This window comes from Polyodon spathula, chromosome 2 (assembly GCF_017654505.1).
Source record: "Polyodon spathula isolate WHYD16114869_AA chromosome 2, ASM1765450v1, whole genome shotgun sequence".
Taxonomy (NCBI): Eukaryota; Metazoa; Chordata; class Actinopteri; order Acipenseriformes; family Polyodontidae; genus Polyodon; species Polyodon spathula.
Genome location: NC_054535.1, coordinates 8684746 through 8707981, shown reverse-complemented (window position 1 = coordinate 8707981; position 23236 = coordinate 8684746). Strand labels below are relative to the sequence as shown.

Below are 23236 nucleotides of genomic sequence, written 5' to 3'. Positions count from 1 at the left end.
TACTGTCTGTTGTATGTGAGCGACTGTGTGTGCAGTATTTTTTAAAAGTGTGTGTATGTGTGTGTTGTCTTTTCACCCTACACTCTTGTGGAGAACATAGTTTCTCCACTGGGGCTAGGCGCTGCTGTATCCTCGACGTTGAGTGATTCGCCGACTGCTCTGTGAGCAGTTAGGCAAAATATATATTAAATTATTATACTGTTGTTGTTGAGTTTCTATCAACCCTGTCACACAACCCTGCTTTGCCTGTGTTGTGCTGTGAAAATTAGTTGCAGTGCAGTATATAAGAAAAAAAAAAAAAAAAAAAAACAACAGCCAGTCAGCCATGTAATTCCTCCACCGGGGCTGCCTTCCAACTTACCCCGCTGTTGAGTAGACCTCACTGGCTACCTCGGCCCGCCCACCCCGGTGTGTCGGGCCTATAAAAAAAATAAAAACATGTTTTTTTTTTCCCTTGTTGTTTTTCTCTATTGTGTTTCTTCACCCACTTCAGCCTGTGTGTCACTGGTATATGCTGTGCGCTGTGCATGTAGTGCTTGGTACAAGTGATGTGCATGCACGGTGCTCGTAACGCAGGTGTCTAGTACCTCGGTGCGCACAGCACCCTCGGGCGCTCGGTGCTTGTGGTGCCTCGTGGCCCTCAGCCTGTAGATGGTGCCCCACTCCGCTTTAGGCTATGTGCTGCCCCAGTTGTGTGACTGTACGTATTCCAGGCTGGATACCCTTGTCCAGTTGCTGTGATCAAGACTGTGTGAAACACCTCTCACTCAAGTTCCCCTGCAATTTCAGAATTGTGAACTCAGCTACAAACGCTGCACAACTGCGCTGTGTTTACTCTTTTTCTTTTCAACAGTGTACATCACTTTGCGATTTGTAGTCTGCTTTTCTAACCTTACAGGGCTCACTGTTTTGTGTTATCCTCTGCTATCACAGTTAAAAAAAAAAAAAAAAAAACAACAACAAAAAAAAAACCTGTTCCTCCAGCGGACCCCAGCTCTGCCATGCCCGCTGTGGAGTTTACTCCACTGGATTGTCTCAGCCTGCCTTCTAGGCCTGTTTAAAAATTCAGTTTACCTGTGTTGCCATGGTGTCTGCTCTATTTACCCTTCCAGATTTGCTGTTGTGTGCGTGTGGTTTTCTTTTACTGCCTTGCACTTAAAAAAAAAAAAAAAAAAGCATGATTCCTCCACCGGGACCCAGTTTTACTGCGCCCACCTGTTGAGTTGAATCCCCTGGCTTGTTTCAGCGGCCTACTCGGCGCACTGTGTGGGTGTGTTAGGATGTGCCAAGTGGCCAAAGATGGTATTGCAGGGAAGCACACAGAGAACAGAAGTTTTGTTTGCAAATTCTCTTTTTTTTTTCCCTTTTTATTTTTCCAGGAACTGAACAGAACAAAATCATAACAAAACAACCAAAAACTTTTTACAAAACAAACAAAAAAAAAAATCCTAAGTGCAGGATGATTAAACTGTTTTTTGGCAGGGAAACAGTAAAAAGTATATCTATACTTTGCTGTGTCTAGCCAGGACACTCATGCAGCATCCATCTCTCTAAAACCTTCTTCTCTTTTCTCTCACAGCCTCCCTTTTATACCCAGGCTGAAATCACTCCTCCCCTTGGGAGAAACCAAAAATCAAACAATTAACTTTAAAATCTATTTACATACAGTTGGCAACTATTATATAAATATATCAAAGTTACATAAAATCACTAGGTTTTATATTACAATTCTACCTAGAATCATTTTCAATAAATGGCTGTTGATCTGGGCTGTCCATCTCCTGGGAATGGTGAACTGGGCAGCAGACATCCTCTCCAGGGAGGATCCTTAACCGTCAGAATGGTGACTGCACCCTTAAGTGGTGCAGAGCATTTGGGAACGCTTCGGTGAAGCCCAAGTCGATCTCTTTGCCATGGCAGAGAAGACCCATTGCCCCCTGTGGTTCTCCCTCTGCAGCTGCGGATGTCCACTAGGTGTCGACACCCTAGCCCACAAGTGGCACAAAGTGCTATTGTATGCTTTCCTACTGATACTGCTGCTCCCTGCCTTCCTCCAGAAGGTCAGGAGACAAAATGACTGTTCTGGTGGCCCGCAGATGGCCCAGAGATTCTGGTTTTCAAACCTCTGCTAACTGCTGCAGGGCCAGCCCTGGACAGAACCGGGCAGACTCCAACTGTGGGTCTGGCTCTTGAATGGGACTGTCTGTCCACCTTAGGGCTCACAGACGCAGTTGACAGTTCACTGCACAGGGTCTCCTCCACTGGAGCATTGCAAAACTGGAGCATGACCAGAGGTAATGACCCCAATTATTGCCCAATAGCAACTATTTTGCAGTTTGAAAGATTTGTTAGAGGCGGATCAATCCACATTTACGTTGAAAGTGTACCTAGCAGCCATATCTGCATGCCATGTCCCCATTGAGTCTCCCGGGTGCTCATATACTAGTGGCTCCCCCTTTTTTTTTTCCAAGGAGGGTCGTTCTCCCCAAATGGAACCTTGATTTTGTACTGGAGGCTCTCATGAAGGCCTCGTTTGAGCCCATACACTACATAGAGTTGAAGTATCTGTCTATGAAGACAGCCTTCCTCTTGGCTATCACCTCTGCAAAGTGGGTCAGTGAGCTACAGGTGCTGGGCTCCCCCCTGGACACAGTCTTGACTGCGTATGATAGTGCTGGCTTGCCCCCACCTGGGAAGGTAGCCACAAATTCTACCAGAGGGTTGGCTACATCTTGGGCCCTCTTCAGAGGGGCCTCGCGGTCCAATATCTGTATTGCGGCTACCTGCGCTTTGAGGTTGCACCCTCGCATCGCTAACCTTGGGTTATGTGGTCCTGATGCGCCCCACATATGCTGCCATTCCTTCTCCCTCGCATCGGCTCTGGTATACTTTCCCATAGGTAATGTTTTGGCGGTAGTCTTCGAATTGAAAGGGAGCGTTAGGTTACTTACTGTAACCCTGGTTCGCAGAAAGAGAAGATGACCAACAAACAAACAAAGGTCGCAACAGTCGCCCTCATGGGTTCGAAGCAAAAAGAGAAATAGCTTCTGTGGGCTGACTATTTTGATCCCTCGGTAGACGGGACTGAGGGTAACACCGCAGGAAGGGGCCTATCAGCAGCTCTTATATAAAGAGCTCAGTAAATACCTACCAATAGGAAAGAATATCCCATAAGTATGCTGTTGGTCGTCTACTCTTTTAGAGAACCAGGGTTACGGTAAGTAACCTAAAGTTTTATGTTTAACTCTAATCTGTTCTTTTTTTTTTCTTGATAATCCATTAACCATGTGAATTTTTCAAACATTATAGAGGTACATTGGTTGTATTGAATTTTACATTTCCTTCAACTTCAGTATACTCTTTACTTACTTTCTTTGTGCTTTAAATAGGGGTTCTAAATAGGAAGCATTGAATCGTGGAAATCTTGTGTCTAGTGTTACAGGCCATGAACAACACTAATTTTGAACTAAACAATGTTACCTTATGTAAGGTAGTCCAACATATGTGGTTATCGGGGTGTGTAAAAGCAGCCGATTTTGGTTTTATTCAAAGTCATAGTTCCCTTCACTGAAGTCTGGGCTAAGACTGAGCTCTAATGAAAGTATGGATCCTGATAGTATTTTAAAAACACAAAGTTCAATAGCTGCAAATGTATTTTTTATTGTGATTATTAAACATTTCTCTTGAAAGTAAAAATGAAAAAGCTGGTATTCAGATTGATCTGGAAGGTTCTCACATCTAAAGAAACATGTTGACAGAACCGGAATAAATATGGTGCTATACAGAATACCCAACGAGAGTCTATATACAATATTCAATAATACTACTAAGAACGAGCACAATAGTGCAATAGACAAGGCAATACACACAGTGTCTCCCTCCAGCAGTACAGCCATCTGGAACCTTGACAATGCACCTCCAGGTATCTTTCAAGTGTAAAGACAGGTTGAGGATTGTCCCCATGTTGTTAATTATGTACATATACAGTGTAGTATTACACCAGAGCAAGCTTAAATACTCTTACCAAAGGAATCCTAACTGCAATCATTGGAATCATATTTGTGGTAATGGGTTGTGCACAGCACGCCCATAAAGGTTATTCTGCCATAAACAAAGCCTCCTAACTGTTTACCATTCTACAGTCCCTTAGAAGTACTTGGGGATGTAGTTCCATACGTGCTTCTAAATTATTTTAATAAGGCCTAATAGTAAATCCATAACTAATATCAAACTGCTAGAAACTCATATGACCTACAGAAATAATTAAGATAGTATTTCATTATCATATCAGTTATTTATGAAAGTTACCATATATTTTACTTCCAACTTTAAGTAATTCTATGAACAAAATACTCCAAAGGAGCATTGTGGCAGAGCACAGCTCTGCTCTTTAGAAATTGGCAGGGATGGGGTTAAATTCCCCTACCTGCCTGGGTTCATTGTGTTCAGGTGGCTGGGGTTGATTAGATGATTAGTTTAATTAACGATCAATCAGCATCCAGCCACCTGACATAAAAGGAGGCCTCTGCTTCTCATTAAGGAGAGGAGGGAGTTGAGGAAGCAGGTTGGTGGTTTGTTGTGGTATTTTTGAAAGTTTGAAAGTTTTGAATCCAGTGAAGGCATTGCCCAGCCTGGAAACCTTTATTTTTGTGAATTTTGTTTTTTGTTTTATTTGTGTTTAAAGATTTTTTGTTTTGCCCTTGTGCACCTGTATTTTTGTTTATTTATAATAAAATTTTTATTTTTTTTTTAACTGCAAACTGTTTCTGGGCCTCTATCCACTCGCCAGCCTGCCACATTTGGTGTCAGAAGTGGGATAGCGCCACCTAGAGGCTCAGAGCAGTATTTCCTTAGATCAGACTCTGCATCTGTTTCTAGTATAACTGGAACAGTGCATTTCTTGTCGAATATAAAGTTGTTCATAGAATAAATATTATTTACTGAAAAAATAATACCATTCACCTTCAAATCCTGTTAAAAGAGTACAGTCGTTAGTTTGTATATTATTAAATATCAGTAAACATTGTAAAGATACTCTTAAGAGCATGATCTCTTAATGTTGGATATGTATTAATAAACATCTACATCAAAGAAGCATGTCTTTGTCATTCTTTCTGGCACTGGTCTGCAGTATGCTATTCACAGGTGGTTCCGTTTTTCTAGCCCTCTGTGGTAGGGAGTAGGATAACAGCTACAATGTCATCTCCCTTTGTAGGAAGGCAAAGCTTTAAAGTACATTAAGGTATACAAACTGCCTGCTAACATGATACAAACTGAGTCAGTTGCTTAACCTGAAAATAGACCCTCCCATGGATATAAGGTATATTTGGAGCTGCTGTCCAAACTTCATTTCATATGATTTCCTTGACTGGACTAACTTAAGAATCTAATATGAATAGGATCATACATGAGATAGTATCTTCAGATCTCACAGAAAGTAAATAGCAGCATCATCAAAGTGTTTGTAGATCTTTGTAATGGTACTTTAATAATTAATGAGCTGTACTGACTTTTCAAAGCTCATCAGGCAATGGTTTCTATTTTATTTTATCCCTGTGGAACAGCACATATAGGCAAACAGCACAGCAACCAATGACATGCATCATTACATGAGATTTGTTTTTGTCAAATCTGCAGTATTTCATTCATTTCCATGACTACATATTTAATACCAGTGTTCTATCTGTTGTAAAACGGGACTTGTGATTTCATATACACTATCCCTACAAAAAACGACTGGGGCAAAGCATAACTGGAAATGAGGATCCATGTGGAAATAGACCAATTTCAATAACTTACAGAGAAAATTGTGACAACTTCCAGCATTTCCTCAAAATTAAATTAAGTTAAATTGCATTAGAAGATAAGAACATAAGAAAGTTTACAAACGAGAGGAGGCCATTCGGCCCATCTTGCTCGTTTGGTTGTTAGTAGCTTATTGATCCCAGAATCTCATCAAGCAGCTTCTTGAAGGATCCCAGGGTGTCAGCTTCAACAACATAACTGGGTAGTTGATTCCAGACCCTCACAATTCTCTGTATAAAAAAGTGCCTCCTATTTTCTGTTTTGAATACCCTTTCATTTAGAAAATCAAAACTTTAAATGTTGGTATTAAGGATTTAAGTTTTTTTATGTCAACTTGAGCCCTTTCTTCAGTATCAAAAGTGCTTTTTTCAACAACTGTCAGCCTTCATTTTCAATAGTTAAACTTTATATCTAAGTGGATGACTAAAATTGCCCCTGCAAAGGCCTAGTCCTGCCCTTCAATCTATAATAACCTATTTGCACTAGAACTCCCGAGCGGAGCCGAGCCAAGCCCTCACGGTACGGCTAGTTTCACACTTGTCATTTTGTCGAGCCGAGCTGGAACCATGAAACTCTGGCCTCAAGATATCAGGTACTGGCTCGGTGTTGAGCAAGGCTGGGGGCGAGCTTAACCTGTACTGTCCAATACGATAAAGTCTACCAAAATATTTCACAGGAATTGAGAAATATGGGACTAAAACACAGTGTTGTGAAAAATAAATAAAAAAAAAACAGTATTACAAAAAAAACCCCAGAAGATTATAACAATAAAAGTGAGTCAGACCACAAAAAAAGTAAATATTTTGATTTAATGGACGCAGTTCTTGGCCACAGACCTGCAACGACTGGCACCATTATGTTGAATTCAGCGACTTCTCATCTGGAAAGTATTTCTCCATTAAATTGTTTTACACTGACATGTATTATTTAAAACAGACAAAAAAAAAAAAAACATAGTGTGTTAACTGCAAGATCTACAGGTGTTTCATTAATTGTATTCCATATATTTTTTCTAATGAATAAACTAATCAGTAATTGGACATATTATTTTTTGGTTAATTTATAAAACAGTCTGTAACAGAAAATAAATAAACAAATTAATAAATATATATATATATATATATATATATATATATATATATATATATATATATATATATATATATATATATTTGAAATGTGCAAAGTATCTGAAAATCACATTCAATATGGTCATTTTTTAAAAATACCATATATTAATATTGTAGGTATAAAAACAAGTTGTAAAGAAAAATATCTTTAAATATTTTATGTTTAGATTTGTTTTTAATATGTCTACTTTAATTCTATTTTTCTTAAGTGTTTACTGACATTTTTTTAAATACTATCTAACTTTAATAATACTAAATGGAATTATTTGATTTGTATTTGCATTCAGCAACATGTGAAAAATAAATATAAACAAGACTTTTTAAAATCTTTTTACAACACTGTTTCTCGCTGCGGTTTAGTCCCATATTTCTCATTTGCTGTGAAATCTTTTGGTAGACTTTATCGTTTCGGACAGTACAACCCTGGGATCCATTCTCAAAACAAATCCACACCACTCCTCTGTGCACCTGTGTCTACTAAATGTGACGTCACGTTTCACACTGCAGCTTCTACTTTGAACAGTAATGCGAACACACCCGAACCGCGTTGGGTGGGCTCGGCTTGGTTCTGGCTTGGCTCGGCTCGGCTCGGGTGTGCTAGTGTGAAAAGGCTATATATAGTGTCTCCTTCACACTCCCAGAAAGGCAGAATGACACAGTGGAACATAAAGAACATTTACACTATAGAAGTGGTTAGGTATTTTAGTACCTGAATGTAATTATGACATCCTTTTCGTTTTTCATGTCTTGGCAAGATAATGCTAACCATACAGATAATAATTGATGTTAAAGTGCCAAAATGTACACCCCTTAAATATTACCTCCTGTCCAACATTAGAGGGTTTTCTTGTAACCAAGTGATTTTTTGTTTTGTTTTGTTTTTGTGAACACAATAAAACACAGTAAGGGCATAATAACTTAATTAAAATATAACCTAAGCTAAAATATAAATTAAACGGAAACCTTTTCACAGCTTCCCATTTCCTTAATAACAATAAGGGATTGTAAGTGTTTTACTTTCTTTCCAAACCATCACAAGAAAAGAGATGTTAAAAATAACACTATGTAACACAATTTTTGTTCCTGGGTAGTAAGTGTTATTTCCTAATTGCTTATGCCTCAAAAGTATAGAAAATGGCTATTATTCCCCACAAACTTTGCTTTTGTGACCAGGACAGTGATATTTTGAAATTTACCTATTTCCAATGAGAAAACAGTCTTTTCATTCACATAAAGTCAGAAAAAAACAACATATGAATCCAAATTAACATGTATTTATACTAAAGTAATACAAAAATGACTACAAAAGATTTAGAAGTGAGTAGTTTTTTGGGATTTACGATTATACTGTAAATCACTTTCACGAATCAGCCCCCAAATGTAATCTCCCATCATGTTCTCATTATACTGTCCTTGGTAGCGGCGTTCAAAGTCCAGTATATCCTGGTGGAAGCACTCGCCTTGCTCCTCCGAGTATGCTCCCATGTTCTCCTTGAATTTATCAAGATGAGCATCAAGGATATGGACTTTGGGGGACATCATACAGCCCATTGTGCCGTAGTTCTTCACCAGAGTCTCAACCAGCTCCACATAGTTTTCGGCCTTGTGATTGCCCAGGAAGCCCCGAACCACTGCGACAAAGCTGTTCCAAGCCGCTTTCTCCTTACTAGTGAGACTACTTCTTGGGGAATTCATTGCACTCCAGGATCTTCTTTATCTGTGGTCCGACGAAGACACCGGCTTTGACCTTTGCCTCAGACAGCTTAGGGAAGAAGTCTTGAAGGTACTTGAAGGCTGCTGACTCCTTATCTAGAGCTCTGACAAATTGTTTCATAAGGCCCAATTTGATGTGCAGTGGTGGCATCAGCACCTTCCAGGGGTCCAGCAGTGGTTCCCACTTGACGTTGTTCCTCCCCACAGAGAACTCGGTCCGCTGTTGCCAGTCCCGCCTGTGGTAGTGCGCCTTGGTGTCCCTGCTGTGCCAAAGGCAAAGATAGCAGCGAAACTTGGTAAAACCGCCTTGGAGACCCATCAGGAATGCCACCATTGCAGCCTCTTGATGCCATCTCAGAAAAATGCAGATATGTATCCACTTAGGCAGCTGGAACTAAACTGAACTGGTGGGCTTAAGGCCCTTGTATTTATACTACTATTTATATTACTGGAAAGTTCTAGAAAGTTCTAGAAGTTACTCCAAGTTTACTCAGCACTGAATCTATCTGGAATGTTCTGGAAAATAGGTAAATTTCAAAATATCACTGTCCTGGTCACAAAAGCAAAGTTTGTGGGGAATAATAGCCATTTTCTATACTTTTGCATAAGCAATTAGGAAATAACACTTACTACCCAGGAACCAAAAAAAAAAAAAATAATAATAATTTGTTACACGGTGTAATCATTACTGTAGGTTAAGAAGTTACTTCAATGTCTATTAAGTTATCAGTTTAATTAGGCACAGTGGATGACTAATGAATACTGTGGAGAATTAAACAAGATGCTAATTGCCTAATTTGTTATACATTGTTTGGCTCAATAATTGTAGCTGATCATTTTTCCCTTTTGTTTTGGAAGATTTTGAGTTGCTAGACCAATTACACCTTTGTATATTTTTAGATATCACATCAGTATTAACCACATTTAGCAGACTAAAGTATTAGTAAGTGGTACATAGAAACTACAAGAGAGCTGTATAACTCAAAAACAGTAGCTTTAATTGTGAATGTTTTGGAAATACTAGGGACCACATTCACTTAAATTACAATTTAAAACAAGCTTGGCTTAGTTTACATGCAATTTAGGAATTAAACATTGTTTGGGTAAATTGCCTTCTCATGCTAAAAAGCCATTCAAATAAACAAGACTAAATATTTTTTAATGGCAACCCATTCAAAAAGTGTACTATATATTTTCGAGACTTCAGCAGTGAAGATCTTGTTTTGTGACTTAACCTCTGTAACTTTCCACTAAAATGCTGTACCATATATTTCTTTATTAAAGGTTGTTTGTTGGTTCACCTACACATACAACAATGCAAGAAATGAATTGTCTCCTAAGTTATTATTTTAAAGAGGGGTGGGTGGTTCCTTCAAAATTCAAATTACTTTATTAATATTGAAATATGGAGCATATATTTAAATGTTTCTGTCAGTGTTGATGTTTGAACCTGGAGACTCGGGTTGATAGTCACTATATTTTTCTAAGGATGATGGTATACCAATTCAGTTGTTTATTGAGTATGTTAGGTAGTTTTCTCAATGTTACTGTTAATTCTATTTATCATTTTGTGCTGTGAATAGTTCAGGACTAAACAAATAACTAAGAACACTAAAACAATGACTGTATACAAATCTATCCCAATAAAAAAAAAAAAAAAAAAAAAAAAAAATTCCGGAAATATCTTTAAAATGTTTAGAACACAGTTATGATGTCCTATCTGGAAAATCAAGAGTTAAAATGCTTTGGAACAATGTATGAGTCGTAATTGTCACAAGTGACCCTAAAACCCCTCCTCTCTTGTACAAAGTGCTAGCTCCTTTTGAATGGAAGACGTATGCTGCAGAAGTGTATGGTCCTTCGATAGAACCAACTTCATTTCTTGGGGGTGTTCTCTACTGATGATGGAAATGATAACAAGGCTTGAGAACTCATTGACATGAAAAATTGTGAATTCTGGCCAACTCAGATATTCTGGATAGAATGGATACCTAATAAAATAGCCCCCTGTGTTCAAATTGAAATCCATAACATAACAGTTTCAGTCCAGAATCATTGCTTCCTGTGGGAGACTCTCTTTGAAGACCCACTGAGAGCAGAACCAGACAAAGATTTTCAATCCTGCTGGGAGCCATCTGATATCCTGGATGCAAACTGGACATTGTTAAGAGTAACTGTTCAGGGCAATAATATTATAATATTGTAAAACTGTACTGGTTTAGAAATTGCTAAAAAAAAAAAAAAAAAAAAAAAAAAAAAAAAAAAAAAAAAAAAAAGCAGAAATATTATTGCAGAAATCTGTTTTAGCCTAAAAATAAGATGATTCGTTACAGCTATGACCTAATTTAATAACCTTGAGCCCATTAGGATGTGCTCCCAGCCTCTTATCAGTTTCTATTCACAGTTTCTTTTCAGGAAAAAGAAACTCCAGCCAAAAACAGGGCCCCTCGAGTTTACTTGTTATTTGTAGCTATGCTGGGATTCTTGTGGTACCAGAAGGATGTATTTTAGCAAGCAAGGCTACACTTAATGACATGAACTGATGCTTTAACTTTAAGATATGTTGGCTGATTATTTTTATCTAAGGGGAGTGATGGAGCTCCATGGTACCAGAAAAATATATATTTTAAACCGAGGCAGGACTCACTCACAAAATAAGTGCTTTAAATCCAGAGCTCCTTGTCTTTATAATCTTTTATCTTAACAAATGATAAAACTCCAAGGTACCGGAGAAATAGAGATGACCTTGTATATCCTGGGTTTAGACAAATCGGGAAAAGCCTGGAACTGCATATTATTAATTTTAAAGAGTAGCCTGATATTAGAAAGTGTGTTATTTATTTTAGAGATAAAGGCTGTCTAAAACACCAGATAGGTATAATTAAGCTGTCTGACACATGAAGCAGAGAAAAAAAAATCCTGGAAGTATTGTGGAAAAAACTACAGTTTACTCATCATTTGAGTTTGGTAACACAGACTTAGCTGGTCCATCTCTTGAAGATCTTCATGTAAAGCTGACTGTTGTAATGTTGTAGTCAGAGCCTTTAGTTTGGTAAGCATAATCTTGCATTTGTATCTCATCTATATTGAAGTATAAGGCTATAATGATATGGTTATTATATTTAGCTTTAGAGAGATTGCTATATTGTATGCTTTAGGATAGTTTTGGGTGTTTTTTAAACTAATTAAAAGCATGTGTTGTAACCATATTGCTTATAGTATTAATGTGGATAGTTTGTACAGACACTGGACTGCCCGGATTGTCTACAAGCTAGGATTCAAAGTCGATCTGCAATCACGAAATCAATTTAAGTGCTAATAGAGTCTGTATGATTTTCTTTAAAGGTTGTCTAGGTATGTGAAAATCTGAAAGCCAGTACATGAACAATCCACCGTAGGAGTTTAAACCATCTGTTTGTCCTCCTGTTAAGCCTCCTCTGGTTCTCTCAAAGAATAAAAGAGGTGCTTGAATGTGACATAGTATAAAAGTAAAAAATGTAATGTAATCCTTTGTGGTTGCAATAGGTCTGGTTACAAATTTAAAACCCCATTACCAAGAAAGAAAACAAAGACATTGTATTATTCATATTATTTAATTTTTTCAAATAAACATTTTAAATATTTAGTATTGTTATTTTATAGATTTAATTCTTAGCGGTCCATTTAATCAACGCCTGTCAGGCATGTTGGGTCCAATTTATTTTCAAACATGCTGTTTATTTTACACGCGCTGTTTAAAAGTAATATTATTCAAACTAAAACAGGTTTAAGAGGCACTGCATATCAACAGGACACTCAGTACTGCATCTCCAGCCCCGCCCTATCCCTTGTTTGCTGTGTTTATCACATACCTCTTCATAGCAATGCATACTGATAAATCCTTTCCTCATCGCTCGTTTTATCATCAAACTCCTCAATAATGTGATACAAATCGTTATTTTTTTACTATAACATCTATAGTAAATATCTGTGATAATCTTTGAGTGCTGGATATGGAAGCGGCTATCTTATTTTTTTATGTCCGTGTTAGGTCTGTGGAGCAGGGCCTCTGTGTATTGCTCAGATACTCCCCTTTTTGGCTTCTCTCGGCTCCTATCGTTCTCACTCTCGCACTTTTCTCAAAAAATGTCTGCAGACCTGTGCTTGATGAATATTTTCTTTAGAAATGTTTATTTTATTATAGTTTTTAATTTTTTGAAGTCAGGCTATGCAGCAGGCTAATGTGAAAAAAGCCCTTTGTTATTTTTGTAAATAATTATTTTGTTTTTAGAATTTTCTATGTACATATATCAGTTTACACAATATCTTCTTTTGAAATGTTTATTTTCTTATAGTTTTTTTTCTACGTCATGCATTATATGCGCTAATTTAAATCCTTTTATGTTTATTTTTTCATTTAAATACTGTGTTTCTGCTATGCAAATGTTAGCTAGGATGTTCATAAATAAAACTTTTGAGTTGTATCTGATGGTTTGTGTTTCATTTTCATATCAAAGCTGTTTAAAATGTACCTGTCAAAATGACTACCGCTGGTGGTTCTAGGAAGTAGCATAAACCCGGCGGTTCTAGACAATCAGCTAACATATGAAACAATTCAAGGGAATATTGAGATAAAAATATATATTTTTCTCAGATTAATTTAACAGATGTTGTTTAATAAGTACCGTATTCCTTCATTTTTTGCTTGTCAAAAATAGCCTGCATCTTAAATTCGAGTACAGTATAAAAAAGATGTCACCACCATAATACACAAGCAGCAAAGTGACTTACTGCGAGAAAAGACGTTCCCAAAATGTTACTGCCCAATCTCAAGTCATCCATTTTCAAAGAAGCGTCATTAGCTTCCTGAGGAATTAATGGGAGAAGCTTTTACAATTTCAGTGTTTCTAACAAACAGGACCTGCTTGGACAGATTGGAAATGTTGATCAGACCCCCGCATTTTTCAACATGCCAATCAATACCACAGTTCACAAACTGGGAGAAAAACAGGTTCAAATAATCACGACTGGAAATAAGAAGCAGCATATAACTCCAATACTCTGTATGACAGCTGCAAACTGCCCCCATATGTGCAATTGAGGTTTCATCTTTGTAAATGCATTATTTATTTGATCTTTTTTTCTAAAATTGAGGGTGAGAAATTTGGGCTGTGTCTTAAATTCAAGGGCATCTTCCATTCGAAGAAATACAGTATATTTAATATTTAATCAACTTTCATTTAGTGCATATTTATACATTAAACAAACCTGAGGTTGAGCCCATTATTATAAGAATGTACAAGTAGGTAAAATATTGAATTGACATGTTTTTCTCTTTTTCATTTGTATCCAAAGCAATGGATTTTCCCCAAGATGCTTTTGGAAACATGAGTATCACATTCACTGATTAAGATGCATTTTTAAGCTATAAAAAGCCCCCAATAGAATGCACAGAAGTATCCTTTTGCAAATCTGTTAATAGGCTAATTTATTATTTCCATCACATTTTTGACCATTACACAACAGACTGAGGGACATAACAGCAATTTACATTTAAGGTTCCAAACTATCAAATCAGATATATTAAATAGAAACACAAGTTTTTTCCCCATACAAGCAAGGCTGCTGTAGGAGCATTTGGATCACAGAGGGACATCAAAGCAAAACTATCTTTTGGATGTAAAGAGGTTTTCTTGCTTAAAAAACTAGAATGCACAGATGACTAAACTATTGTAAATAAGGACAGAATTTCAAATTTTACTGTAAAGTCATACATGATTGCAGGCCACCCAAGCTTTAATATTGAACATGTCAAAAAATGTTTTTTTCTCAATCAGAAACTACATGTATTTTTACATGTACTAATCAGAAGTATGCTATAAAACCATGTTATGCCAAATCCTTTCCCCTTCTAAAGTATATTATTTGAATATTGTCTATAGCATATTACAAATAATGTTTTATCCTGTTGAACCATATTACTTCTAAATTGCGTAGAGCTAAACTTAATTAAAAAAAATACAATGTGAAGCAAATATTGCACTGGCATATCAAAACAACTGTTTAGAAGCCTGTTGCTTCAACTTGATTCCAACACAACACAACAGCTTCTGTATGTTTCTTTTTCACACTACAAACTGTACATTGTAATTTAAATGCAGCTTCAATAATGCAAATATATATTTTGTCTGGCTAGTCATTATCAGTGAAGAATTGTTACTCAGCAATATTATTTAGGTCCTGTAAAAAACACTATGCATGCCAGGCTGGGCATTTTGTCAATGCATTTCACTGATCAGTTATTTAGTAAAAAAAAAATAGTCACTAATTATTTAGTAATATAATCCACAATGTCAAGAAAAAAAGGTTTTTTTAAGTTAAATGTAATTCACTTCACATATAAAAATGATTCAGGTTACAGAGACAACATGCTATAAGTTAAAGAAAAGCTTTTTCCTTACCGCCAATATTTGCTTCAAGTAGCCCAAACTGTTCCAAAACCTTTACAAATAATACAATCACCACCAAGACTGCTATCATCTCAAGCCCCTCTAAGTTCATGGTAATTTAGGTCATAGTCTCACCCCAGCCACTGAGAAAAGTGCTCTTTGGATGGAGCTTTGAAGCCATTAAGAAAAGCAACACCTCAGACAGAGAGAGAGTGAACACATCCTGACTATACCAGCACAGGCCAGGAGTGGCAGGCAAATAAACTTGGGCCTGTCAGGATTATCCACTTGCTTGTTATCTCTCTACACAGAAAGACACCTGTGCTTGAAAGAACACGTAATTCACCCAAGGACCCTGGAGGTCATCCAGTAAACATCCCAAGGAAAGATGCTGTGTGTGGAGTGATAGCCAACCATCTGAGAATATGCTTTTCTTATATTCTGCTCATGTTGTTTGGAGTGCCATTGTTGTTGATAATCTGTTGCCTAGGCAACAGGAGCTCTAACAAATGTATGGATTCCTACAGGATGCTGAGGAAACCAAGGGGTATACAAAATAAAATGAATAAATAAATAAGTACAACAAAAATATGTATTCTCAGGTCGAAATAAAGTAAATGCAACAAGAAGATCACCTTTGTTATCAGGCATTTGAGTTGTAATGCATTACAATAAAACAGTTAACTCAAAAGTTTATAAATTGTGGTATTTTTAAGGCAGGTATTAGATAAAGGAAAAAAGTTTAATGATACTCAAGTAGATATATAACTTTTTTAACTTTTATAATCCACCACATACATTCTGCAGATTTCTCTCTCTCTCTCTTTCTCTCTCGCTCTCTCTCTCTCTCTCTCTCTATTATATATATATATATATATATATATATATATATATATATATATATAGTATATATAGTGATTGTCAGTGATTGTCATTTGACTTATGCCAATAAGTAAGGGATAGTCCTTAGGACTTCAGTTTCCCATGGCTCAAGATGATCGAGACAGTAAAGGTCGCACACTCCGTAATGTTCCTTAAAGATACACACTAACTCAAGGATTAAAAATTCTTTCCATTTTATTTAGACAAACGGGAGATTTAAAAGTCCACGTCCACGATGCGTTTCGACTCATGACGAGTCTTCGTCAGGTGGTGAATACAGTGATTAAATATGAGCAGCAACTCTCTTTATACAGGTCATCATTAATTACATTCAATCATAACATCAATTAACACATTAATGGCAAATTTAAATCTTCATATTACACTTTAGTAATACTTTTGTCTCCATTTAATTGATAGATGAATAGCCCATATGTTTTCAATTAAAATCAAACAGCAGTTAGGTAGAAGCCAACCATTCACATATATCAAAACATTTCAATTATATTTGTAATTATAATGCCAATTACAACATTTACAAGAATGGACTTAGATCTAAATTCTCACTGAGGCCATGTGGTTCATTTGTTTTTAAAGTAATTATGCAATAGGCTTCCCTTTTTAATAATAACTTTATTATATTTCCCCCTCTCTCAGGTATTGACACCTTTTCTAACCCGACAAATTTAAGGCTTGAAACTAAACCATGTTTCATTGTTTGATAATGTCTAGCAATTGCATAATCCAAATTATTATTGCAAATACCTTGCCATGTTCCGCTATCTTTGTTTCTAAATTTCGTTTTGTTTGACCAATATATACTAAGCCACAAGGGTATTTAAGCATATAAATGGCATGAGTTGTATTGCAATTGATGAAACCTTTGTATTTTGTATTTTTTACAAGTTTGTGTTTGGTTAAAAATACTTAGTGTTAAAAGTATTAGAGCAGTGCATGCATTTACCATAAAGATAATTAAAATGTCTAATTGCTGTTAGCCAATTGTCACTGGAAGATGATTTGTACATAGAAGAAACAATTGAATCTTTTAAGTTTTGGCATCTTTTAAAACAGAATCTCAGCAGAATAGTCGATAGTGCACCCAGACTAGGGTCACCTTTTAGAATACTCCAATGTTTCAATTTGGAGTTTCATTGGAGACATGATTGTGTTCCATTACAAACATAATTCTTTCTTTGTTTGGTTGGTCATTATTAACGGGTTCTATTAAATCTATTTGTTTTAATTTTTCCACTTTGTTGTATGCCAATTTTAACATAGTATTTTTATAGCCTCTAGATCGAAATTGATTCTGCATATCCAACGCTTTAGTTTCATAATCTAATCAGTTACTACAAATGCGTTTTAAACGTAACAATTGCCCATAGGGTATATTAGAAATTAAGTGTTTTTAGATGATCACTTTTCCATTGTGAGATTGTATTTCTATCAGTTGTATTACGAAAAATAGAAGTGTCTAGCTTACCATTGCAATTTATAGAAATTAATAAATCTAAAAAACGTATTTGTGAACTGTGTGTGTGATCCTTCCCCCATCCTTCTGTTTACCCTGTGCTCTTTCCACATCTATGTATTTATTCACAATAAATAAGGGCTGTTATTCCCTTTTCCCCAGTGATCTATATCAGTCTGATTTCATCAGGACCCCTACCCAAGTAAATGCTACAATATATATAAACATTAACATAACATAACATTAAAACAACACACATTAACAAATATTTACATATGAAAAGCAATAACTTGCTTTAACTTGCTTGCTTCACAAATATCCATGCAGAAAAACAAGGTCTTGTTATATTTCTTTATATTACACCTCAAAACCGAAATATCTCCATACTTCACTTCAAGTTTGTTAATTTTCCATTCTGGAAGTAATTAAATCTTAAGCAGCTCTACGTATAAATACTGACACGACCCTTCTAAATGTATTAGGTACAGTATCATGTCGAATTTTGCATTATTTTGAGATGTGTTTTGTCGTTTTTATACTGTTTTGATGTCTAAAAATTACATCTCGTTTATAATCAGAACGTTTACATTTATAACACGGCTTGGAAAAAATAACAACATCTGGTTAAACAGCATCACATGACCAGACGTGTGTATATATATATATATATATATATATATATATATATATATATATATATATATATATATATATACACCATGGCTTACATGACTAAGGAAATTTGATAGTCCATACTCATATTGTTAGAATATTTGGAATGTATGGTACTTTCAATGGATAGATATTGAGCACAGAGTTATAGTGGGGTATCTTGGAATGCAGTGTGTGTCTCAATAAATTGCAGATTGACTAAAGAGCGGGCAAATATGTCCATTTACGGGCATTTGTGAAGCAGGTTCACTCTGCTTGGTTACATGGGGGATAGGGAAATATAGATAACATGCAAAGGAATGCAAGTGGCCTTGCTTGCATGCCTGTGGTGGTAAAGTAAATGAATGTTTTTAAGGCTTGAAAACTTTCCACGTATACAGGTATAACGAGGAGGGGGTCATAAATGACACCATTAAAAGGGTGTGTTTTGGAATCTACAAAACTGAAATGAATGCAATGTCATTTGTTCAGTTCTATCAATCTCACTGCAGCCCAGAGTGACGCGACTCTGTTCAATACAATTGTCTATTCTACGCTATACCAATAAACATATGTAGTTGACAAAACTAATATTGTTTATCAGTTTCATTATTTCTTACACATGCGCATAATGTAAAATTTGGCACGACACCGGCAATACTTTACAGACCTCTAATAATACCAAACTTAATGCAGCATGCAAATAGCATTTGGTAACTAAATACCAATCAATGGAATAAAATGGTTAAATAATATTTGTGTGTGGTGTTTCTTTGCCTGTGAGGCTATATATAGGGTTTATGGTATCTTAATATAAAATAAACTTGATTATACTGCGTTTGTATTTTTAGCAGTATTAGCGAGTGTACAAGAATTAATTTTTTTAATGCAACAATATCGCAATATGGAAATTATTAACGATATCGAACAATATCGATATCGTATCAAAATATGAATATAGGTACCCATCACTAGTAAGATGCATTCCACATTAAAGGGGAAGTCAATTTCTCCTGATGTGTTAATTTAATTGATGTGCTTGATCTGCCTCCCTCTTCCCATGGATTGTCCAGCTCTAACCAAATAACGCAAGCGTCCAGCCTTTGCTCTGTTCAGAATCACAACATGGGGGATATGGCAGTATGCAACACAGACCCTCTTGAGTTTGCAAATTGCCTTCAGTTATTTTAGCATTCATCAAAATTGGGTCTTGTGGCAGAGCAAAGCTCTGCCCTTTTTTAAATTGGCAGGGATGGGGTTAATTTCCCCTACCTGCCTGAGTTTATTATGTTCCGGTGGCTGGGGTTGATTAGTTGATTAGATGATTAGTTTAATTAACGACCAATCAGCACCCAGCCACCTGACATAAAAGGAGGCCTCTGCTTCTCATTGAGGAGGAGGGAGTGGAGGAAGCAGGTTGGTGGTTGGTGGTTGGTGGTTGGTGGTTGGTGGTTGGTGGTTGGTGGTTGTTTGTTTGTTTGTTTGTTTGTTTGTTTGTTTGTTTGTTTGTTTGTTTGTTGGTTGGTTGGTTGGTTTGGTAAATTTGAATCCAGTGAAGGCATTGCCCAGCCTGGAAACCTTGTTTTTGTAAGTTTGTTTTTGTATTGGTTTTTTGTGTTTAAATCCCTTTATTTTGCAATTGTGCACTTTTATTTTGTGTTTTTTATAATAAAATTAGTACTTTTTTTTGAACTGCAGACTGTCTCTGGGCCTCTATCCACTCGCCAGCCTGCCAAAATTCCATATTAAGGATGTGCAGAGAACCCATTACTCATGAGTATGACTACACAGATTTTACTCTGGTGACATCACCTGAACTAGGCGGGGCTAAAGAAGTGCTGTTAAAATGTATCTCTGACCCTGGTTTTTACTCAGCATGACCATACATTGTGTTGACGTTTATTTAACAATGCATTTTATTGCTTTGAAGTCCTATTGTGCCATTACATTTTAGCTTATCAATTTATATGGAATGTCTCTGATGAGGTGGTGATAAATGTACACAGTTGCAGTGGAGACCACTTGCAGCAGATTGCAAATCTGCCAGATGCATTTATGTAATATTATTTATTTCCTAGTTATTTTAAGGATTATTGTGATGGGGGCTGGTGTACAGTACATAGTAAAGTATGATGAGAGTCTAGTCCAGTATTAGGAAAGCAATGCTGTAGGCAGCAGCTGCTATTCTGACTTCTGTACAGTTACAGTCCCAGTATCGTATAAAGAGCACTCCTGGAGGACACACAAGTCTTACCATAAAATAAAGTAAAAGCTAATGCTTTAAAAAAAAAAAAAAAAAAACAGACAATAACAAGTCCATGCAAAGTAATTTAAAGTGAAGTTATCAGTTATTATACTTGAAAATTGTTATATTTTTTCTAATGCTAAATATTGTTTTTGGTTTACCTACAACAAGGAAAGAAAGATTGTGGCACTATAGAAAAAATAGCTTTTTTAACATCACAAGCAACTGAAATACGAACACTAAAACACCTTTAAAAATGCATATGCCTTTAATTTTCTTTGATAAATGAAATTAACAGGTAACAGGTAACACAGCAATAATGATCCATCATATGGTATGCAATAGAAAAGCCAGGGCACTTGTTATCAGGGATTCAAACCAGATTTTTTTTCCATTCTGGTTTGGCTCCGAACCGAACTGGAATTTAGTTACATTCCAGTTCGAACTAATTGAAATACCGGTTCAATTTTTTTTTCTAACCAGGTAGGCTATTGTATCGGTGTTCATAGGTCTTTATTTTCTTGAATTAAACTTCACGAGGCGTGAGCTGGGGGTAGAGATAGGGCAGAAGAAGCAGAAGGGAGCAGTTAGTGGAACAGAGTGCCGGCTAGAAAGGACCGGACTTAGGATAGAAGAGCAGGTGAGGCCCACTCTAGTAGCAGACCAGCTAAGCTGGACATGGAAGCTAGGATAGAAAGTGGTCACTGACTGAAGGCGGTGATGCCGGCACGACACAGGGGCGAAGGACCCAGCAAACGAAGACAGGATACAGAAAGTGATCACTGACTGAGGGCGGCGATGCCGACACGAGCTCAGGGCCGAAGGACCTAGCAACCGAAAACATATATGAGGGTTATGACTCGGGGAGCCGCCCCTCAGAGGAAGATGGTCCCAGAAGACTGGGACATGAAAGGAGATAGAGAGGGAGAGGTACCCAGCATCTGAGACTTCTGTAAAGGGGCGCTCATTAGACCCCCAATTGGCCGAGACTTCATGCTGCCTGGGACCTGAGATAAGAACAAGACATAAAGGTTAGTAAGGGACTCGAGCATGAGAGCCACGTCCCGAACTGAGACAGAGTATAGAACAGCCTTGAGTGAGGCAAGATAAGCGCAGGAGCTACGAAAGAACAGAGTGTGGCCTGGGGTCCACTCTGACTCACATGGTGAGAACCCCCTGAAGGTCAAGGGAGGCTGAAGCCTGCCCTGAGGTTGGGGAAGTGATGATCACTTGCCCTCCAGAGACGACCAATGCGAAGGCATGTATGAGAAGGTGGTGGAGGGGAGGAGGAGGAAAACGAAACGCTAGACAGCAAAGGTGCAAGTGATCAGGGCTTAAATAGAAAATATGTTCTAATTGACAGGAAATTGGAAACCCCCTTTGCTGCACGCCTCCTGAACTACGCGAGCTAACATAAAAAGCATGAAATACAGTAAACTCCAGATAACGGCACTCAAAGGGAAAATGTTGTGACAAGTTATCCGTCTGTATCAATAAATGCATGCACTTCCTGTCTATAGAAGCAACACTGCCGATGTTGCAGCCTTAAAAGAAAATGACAACAGTCCTCTTTTTTTTTTTCTTGAGTTTACACATTTTAATTTCTTAAACAATTCAAAACAGTGACATTTCCTAACAATCTCGGTGGGTTAGTGTCCTTACAGTCAAAGTAATAACTTAATAGGGTGTTTGTATGAAATAAACTCTGCATATTTGATGGATCATGGCTCCATCAAATGTGCCACTTTTTTTCTCCATTCTTTCCACCTTTGTGGTGTTTTTTAACTTAGAAAATAAAATTTCAGTGCTCTACACATCTGTTGTTGTGACAAACATCTGTTGTTGTGACAAACATCTCTTCAAAGCATTATATATTTACCCTAACCTACATATTTCTTATTAAACAGAAGATATGCAGAAAAAAAATTAATCATATACAAGCAGCTAGTAGGACCCAATATGGCCAAGAAAAGTCTTCACTTCAGAGAAAGGCATGCAAATCTTTTATTAATGTCCAATAACCTGTGAGTAAAGAAATCTTTCCACAATTTGCCCATTAGGGAACTGTGGCAAAGTGGTTAATAGCGTGCAGGTGCAGGTGATCAAAGAACAGACACACAATTGTAATCCAGGTGCAAAAGGTTTGTTTAATTTTATTCCTTATGTCCAGTGCCAGACGACGAAACAAACAGTAAAAATGCTGGTAAGTAATACAGCGGTGTGTATTACTTACATTTATAATCCCTGGGCTGGTCCCAAAATAATAGTCCCGTTATTGTATCTCCACACTAAACACAAAACACATACACAAATCCGTTTAGTATATGAATTAGTGATTGTGGTACAATACAGTTTACAGTGATACAAGTGAAAGCGCTGGTCCTGCTTTGTGCCGGCCCAAGGAGACAGCTCCGGATACGTGTTAGCCTTCTGGTGGTTTATAAACACAGACAATTACTAACAGACACAAACAAACAAAACACTCACCTATATTCTTAAAACACAGGTACATTTCAGCAATGGTTACTACACCTCTCATGGTCTTCCAGGTTTAAGTTCACAAACCAAGCGAAGGAACTGATTACGAGTCTCCGCCCCCCCCTTATGTGCTGTCACTCATGACCCCTTCGTAAATGAATGCCTTTACAATCTGCAGCTGCTACATTGTTTCCCTTCCAGGTCAATACGTTCTTGACACAGAGTCTTGCCTTTTTCCAGACTGACCGACTTCCCAACCCGGGGAAAGAACTGTTAGGCCAACCTGTCAAAAAAAAACTCTGTCCACACTTATTACCCTCGCAGGTCGGGAGGGAGATTTAAAACCAAGGTCCATTGTATTTCTGTCACAGGAATATATAGATCCTCATGGGAATGCAACAGTAATACCCACAAGATTTCTAGCCAAATG

General features: G+C 37.1%; 1 protein-coding gene across 4 annotated transcripts in view; it reads right to left on the bottom strand.

Moving 5' to 3' along the window:
* Positions 1-23236, bottom strand: part of LOC121329784 (Kv channel-interacting protein 4-like) — a 340188-nt gene that overhangs the window by 113343 nt on the left and 203609 nt on the right. The window contains exon 1 of one of the 4 annotated variants that reach the window (XM_041275600.1): positions 15089-15318. The exons of the other annotated variants lie outside the window; for them this stretch is intronic. Coding sequence (XP_041131534.1) covers positions 15089-15188 — 100 coding nt within the window. The 5' untranslated portion in view covers positions 15189-15318. Of the gene's footprint in view, positions 1-15088; positions 15319-23236 lie in introns of those variants that run through there. 4 annotated transcript variants of the gene reach the window in all.